At 34.8% G+C, this 5388-nt stretch overlaps 1 protein-coding gene across 1 annotated transcript; it reads right to left on the bottom strand.

Annotated features, from left to right (window-relative positions):
- Positions 1 to 4111: 4111 nt before the first annotated feature.
- LOC105794406 (21 kDa protein) lies at positions 4112 to 5064 on the bottom strand. Its single transcript, XM_012623567.2, has one exon. The coding sequence runs from the start codon at positions 4961 to 4963 to the stop codon at positions 4334 to 4336; it is 630 nt and encodes a 209-aa protein (XP_012479021.1). The 5' UTR covers positions 4964 to 5064; the 3' UTR covers positions 4112 to 4333.
- Between the last annotated feature and the right edge of the window lie 324 nt (positions 5065 to 5388).

The following is a 5388-nucleotide window of genomic DNA, read 5'->3' as shown; positions in this document are numbered from 1 at the left end:
ACATCGGCAGTCCAATCGGCGTAGTCGAAAATGGAGATGAACCGGGCCATTGACTCAAACCTGCCATGGGACTAGAAAAAGGAAACATATAAGGGTTAGGATACATAAAAGGGTTAGGATACGCACATGGCATCATCTGAAAAGGTTGTGCCGTGGGTATCGTCGGTTGAACTACTGGGTCGAGTGACTGTGCCGGTGCTGTTGCTGGGCCTGATGAAGTTATGGGCGCTGATGATGGGCCGGGTGAATTTCTGGGCCTCGTTGATGTGCCTACGTCGTCGTCCCTTCTTCTTAGATTTAAAGGGCCACGTCGTTCCCTTTGGACACACAATTGTCGCTGCTTCTCCTCTGGCGAGAGTAAATACGGCTTCCCATTGATCCTAAACCATGGCATGTATTCCGGCACGCACCCTAATTCTGGAACGATGATTGGTTCCCGAATAGGTATATAGTCATACCGATCTTCCCACATTTGGATTTAGTGTGACCAGAATCTCGACCAATCCGTATGCAATTACCGTAGGTCAATTTTGTGATGATCATCCAACACCTCAGGTGCCACGGAAATTGGTTGTCGGAATCCAAATTGCCGTAATACTCTGTCCGACTGGTGTATCTCCACAGTCGCAAAGTTGACCAATGGGACTTTCACATGCCAACCGTTTGGATTTTGTAAGTACTCATCCGGAATTACTGCCCGTATTACTGGATCCTCGTATGGTGTCCATTCAAACTATATGACCATGATGGAAATATTAGTTATGTACTAAATACTAAATACCAATTGACTATCTCATTATGGAAATATCTATTTTATTTAATACTTACTTGTGCTTCCAACCGTTGATCCAATAAAAGCCGTATATTTTCAAGAGGGGTAGGTAATCGAGTATAACTTGTCGGATGGTTCCACTTAATTAAATAAAATTTTTAGCATACTATTATTTTTAAAAATCTACGTAATAATTGTAAAATCTAATATAAAATTTACCTCGTTATGAGTGGGAATGTATATGGAATAGAAAGCGAAACCGTGCCCATGACTGCAGTACTGACAAGAAACCTTTGATTTTTGCTTTACTCGGTCGCGTCGCCCCGCACATCTCCCGATATAATGTTGCCAACACGGCAGACCCCCAACTCAATTCACCACCTGCTCTAAAATCAACGAGTTTCAGCAGCCATCTTAGATGTACGATGTTCCGTGACAAGCCTAGCATCAGATAACCTCCAATTATCTGAAGAATGTATGCCCGAGCATATCGGATTCTTTCTACTTCGGTTGAATCACCATCCGGATCCGGGAATGTATCTCGTAACTAACCCATCTCGATCCGACCTCCGTTAATTTTCTCTGGAATAGCGCCCAAAAGCTCGTAGCACACCGCTCCCCAATCGCCAGATTGAACATACCCGGTGACTGGGTACCCGTCCACCGGCAATCCCAATTGCAGATTGACATCTTCCAAAGTGATAGTGCACTCTCCACATGGAAGATGGAATGTGTGCATCTCGAGTCTCCACCTCTCAACCAACACACTGATAAGTTTCGGGTCCAACTTGCATCCCCAGCCTACCGTCGCCACGTGCCAAAAACCTGCTTCCCGTAGGTAATTCTCTACCAACGGTGATGGAGGACCATGCATATTCCGGATATAGCATTCCAATATCCGATCTACAGACTTTTATAACAAATAATAAATTAATAATTATTTAAAAATGCATAAATAAAAAAATCTTAAATAATATTTAAAAAATAAATTTAGCACTTACCATTCTTATTTGTTCGATGAATATGTGCTTGTTATCAAGACGAATCAATTCTTCGACCATTGCTAAATTCGTACAAATTTTTACGATTTAAAAAAATTAATTTTTTTTAAAATAATTAAAAATAGGGATTAAGAGAAATTTAAGAGGAAATTGAGAGCAAATTGAGATTAAATATGGATTTGAGAGAAATTTGGAAGGAAATTGAGAGCAATTTGAGAGGAAATTGAGAGGAAATTGAGAAAATAATTGAGAAAAGGATTAATTTGTGAAAAAAATGAAGGGGTGGGGGTTTTTATAGTTTTTTTATCGTTGGCACTATGCACGTGCGGGGAAAACGCATCCCTTAGGACGCGCTGATGTGGCAACAAAACGTGTCCACGTCAGAGCGCTTTTTGTCCACGTGGACAAAGCGCGCCCTTGAGGACGCGTTTTTCTGCCACGTCCCCTGACATCGCGCTAACGTGGACGCGTTTTCGGGGAAAATGGTCAATTCCGGTAAATAATAAAATACCGGGCCCATTTCGGTAAATTTAAAAAAAAAGGGCTTTTAATGGTGTTTTGCCCTTATATCGTTGTCTAACAATTTATACTACCAAATGTGATATAGGAAATTATGATGTAATTAAACTCTGTCAACCAAACACATTTAGATAATATTTGGAAAGCCATTTAGTAATTGGATTTAGGTGTAATTGCTTATAATTACACAATGGTGACATGTTTGGATAACCACAGTAATTGATGGGTCCACTAAATTTGGTGTAATTGGAGCACCCCACTTTACAATTCTTAGGGGATGAGAATTGGAATAATTACATAGGTAATTACATCCAAATCTAATTTTAAAAATATTAACTTTTACAAGTTATAAAAATATATATTATAAGCTAGACACGCATGAGTGTTTGAGATAATTATGGAAAAAATTTCTTATATTATAAATCCTAAAAATAATTTTTGTATTTTATAAATTTATAAAAAAATTATATTATTTAAATCTTCAAAAATTCTAAAGTTATGGTAAAAAATTATTATAAAAACAATTTACATGTTATAAAAGTGTTCTAATATATTTATATAAAAAATTATAGTCAAGAAGTATAGACATAAATTATTAATGTGTCAATATTAAATATTATAAAATAATATACTTATTCATAAAAAATGTGATAGTTTTTATCATTACTTATTTATATTAAAGTTATTAAAAATTATATTATTTATAAAAGTTTTATAAAATGTTATGAAAGTTATTGGAAAATTTATAAAAAAATTAAAAAGGTTATATATTATAATTTTTTATTATTTTAACATAATTTACGTATTATAAAAAGAGATATAATCTAGCACAAGTCCTTCTCCAAATTAAATTTATATTAGTTTTCATAGGTACAGACTATTTGGACTGTGAACCCAAATATTATAAGGTCGATGCTAATTATGCAAATACAAAAGATTTTTTATACCATGTCGTGAGATATGAAACCATTTGAGAGAATGATGCTAAACACAAGCACCATATATAACTCAAGAACTCTTTAATTTGAGATATTTTAGTCTTCGAAATGTTGTTAAGAAGACATATGCTATTTTAAGAAAGATATATTTCTCATATTAACATCACCTTAGTATAGCATAAAAAAAAAAGTTGGATCGTACTAGCATATTGCACATTTCATAACTTTAATCATAGGTGGAATTGAGATAATTCATACTTTGAAGAGTACATGTAAAAAGTAAATCTTGATAATATTTACGATGCATAAGACTCAAATCTAAATGATGATGAGTTTGGTCAAGGACCAACAGATGATAATAAGAAGTATATGTTAAATATTAAAGAGGAATAACCCAACAAATATATACTAGAACAATTAGATAAAATTATATATGATGTTTGTTTTTCTAGTTATTTTATTAATATTTGTAGTATCAACTATTTTTTAGACTAACATAATACATATGATGATTTGATTTTAAATTTATTACTTGTTTAGAAATTATTTTTATCATACTAATAATTTTATAGCAATTAGTATTTTTAAAATATAAATTATTTAACTGTATAATTATAACTTATACCAACTAAGATTACAATTTTTGTAATTACAAGAGAGTATAAATTCAATTCAATTATTATGTATTGTAAAACAAAATCTTAAAGAATTAAAATTTGTTGTAACCACAATGGATATAATGAATTCCTAATAATTATATTTTCATTCAGCTAATGTGGTGGTTAAAAATATGAATATTTTACATAACTTCATTTTAATTTTAATTAAAATATAAATAATATAAATAATTTAAACATTTTAGGTAAATAAAAGCGGGAGTGTGGTAGAAATTTTTTATGTTCATTCTAATATTTAAACTCGGTTAGAGTTACAATCCAGAAAGCTCTCTGTCACGTAAAGAAAAACAGAAACTCCAAACTACTATCACCAAACAAAACATTATCGATATGTCCGAAACCAATGTACATTTAAAAAAAAAAAAAACATTCAACAATAGGCATCAGCTAATTTAGAAATTATACCCTTTTCATTTCATTTGCGGATTACACTGTGCCCTTTTCTGCGTAACTATTAACCAACGCCAAAGCATTGCTCGTAAACTTCTTCACTTTAGCCGCCCTCTTGCAGACCTCCGTCTTCATTGGCCCACCCGCCACATCCTCGAACCCGTCCGTACACGTCTCCTCATCCGTCAAAGCCGCGCTCATCCATGTCTGGACATTCCCCATTTGGAACCTGAAAGACTCCGAACCTGGAGCCACTACCCGTTGCATTTGCTTCAGCGACCCACGGATTTCATCCACTGCATCACCCATGTTCGAGAAACAGTCGTGCAAGGCTGCGCTGGCTCTTGGGTCGGCGCCGTAATCGGCTTCCCGGGAGAGGTTAGAGACGTAGACTGCCATGTTACGAGCTTTAGAGAGGCTGACACTAATGGCGGCACGAGCTAGACGAGCTGGGTCTTGTTGGATGGCGTTGGCATAGCCATAAAGGGAAGTATAGCAAATATCGGGATACAAGGTGGCGTAGCAGCTTGTACGAATGAAATCTGTAGAGTTGATGACGTTGGCGGTGGTGGCGCTAGTGTCGTATACGTAGGAACTGAGGGTCGGGACTGAGTAGAAATAGAAGAAGAGGAAGGTTAAGAATGGGACGGAGAAGAGGGGTTTCATGTTGTAGGTTTTTTTCTTTTTTAGAATTCGAGTCGTCGTTAAGAAGGGAGATGATAGGTGTGAGTGAGAAAGGCAGTGGAGATGGCTTTTGTAGCATCTAAAATGGAATCTGATTTACTATTTTGGCCGTGATTATTTTGTGGATTCACATGAATGCCACTGCTCTCTTTTTCTTGGTTTCCCACTCCACTATGAAATTATGCATTAATTTGGGGGGAATGCTTATCCTAGCAAAAATGATATATGGTTATAAATATACAATTTTTAATAAGATATTAATGCAATAATTTTAATAATACTAGCTTTAACTTTTCTACACACAGGAAATATTTATTATAACTTCTTTTCTCTTTTACTTGATTATATTTATCAAATTTAGAAAGAATGCTGTACATCAATATACCTATTTTTAGAATCTAGTCAAT

The sequence above is a fragment of the Gossypium raimondii genome, unplaced genomic scaffold (assembly GCF_025698545.1).
Source record: "Gossypium raimondii isolate GPD5lz unplaced genomic scaffold, ASM2569854v1 Contig00255, whole genome shotgun sequence".
Taxonomy (NCBI): domain Eukaryota; kingdom Viridiplantae; phylum Streptophyta; class Magnoliopsida; order Malvales; family Malvaceae; genus Gossypium; species Gossypium raimondii.
This window is presented reverse-complemented; position numbering and strand designations above follow the sequence as displayed.

Bases quoted from the DNA above. Each gene is read 5' to 3' on its own strand.
- LOC105794406 (XM_012623567.2), bottom strand. From the start codon at position 4,963: ATGAAACCCCTCTTCTCCGTCCCATTCTTAACCTTCCTCTTCTTCTAT.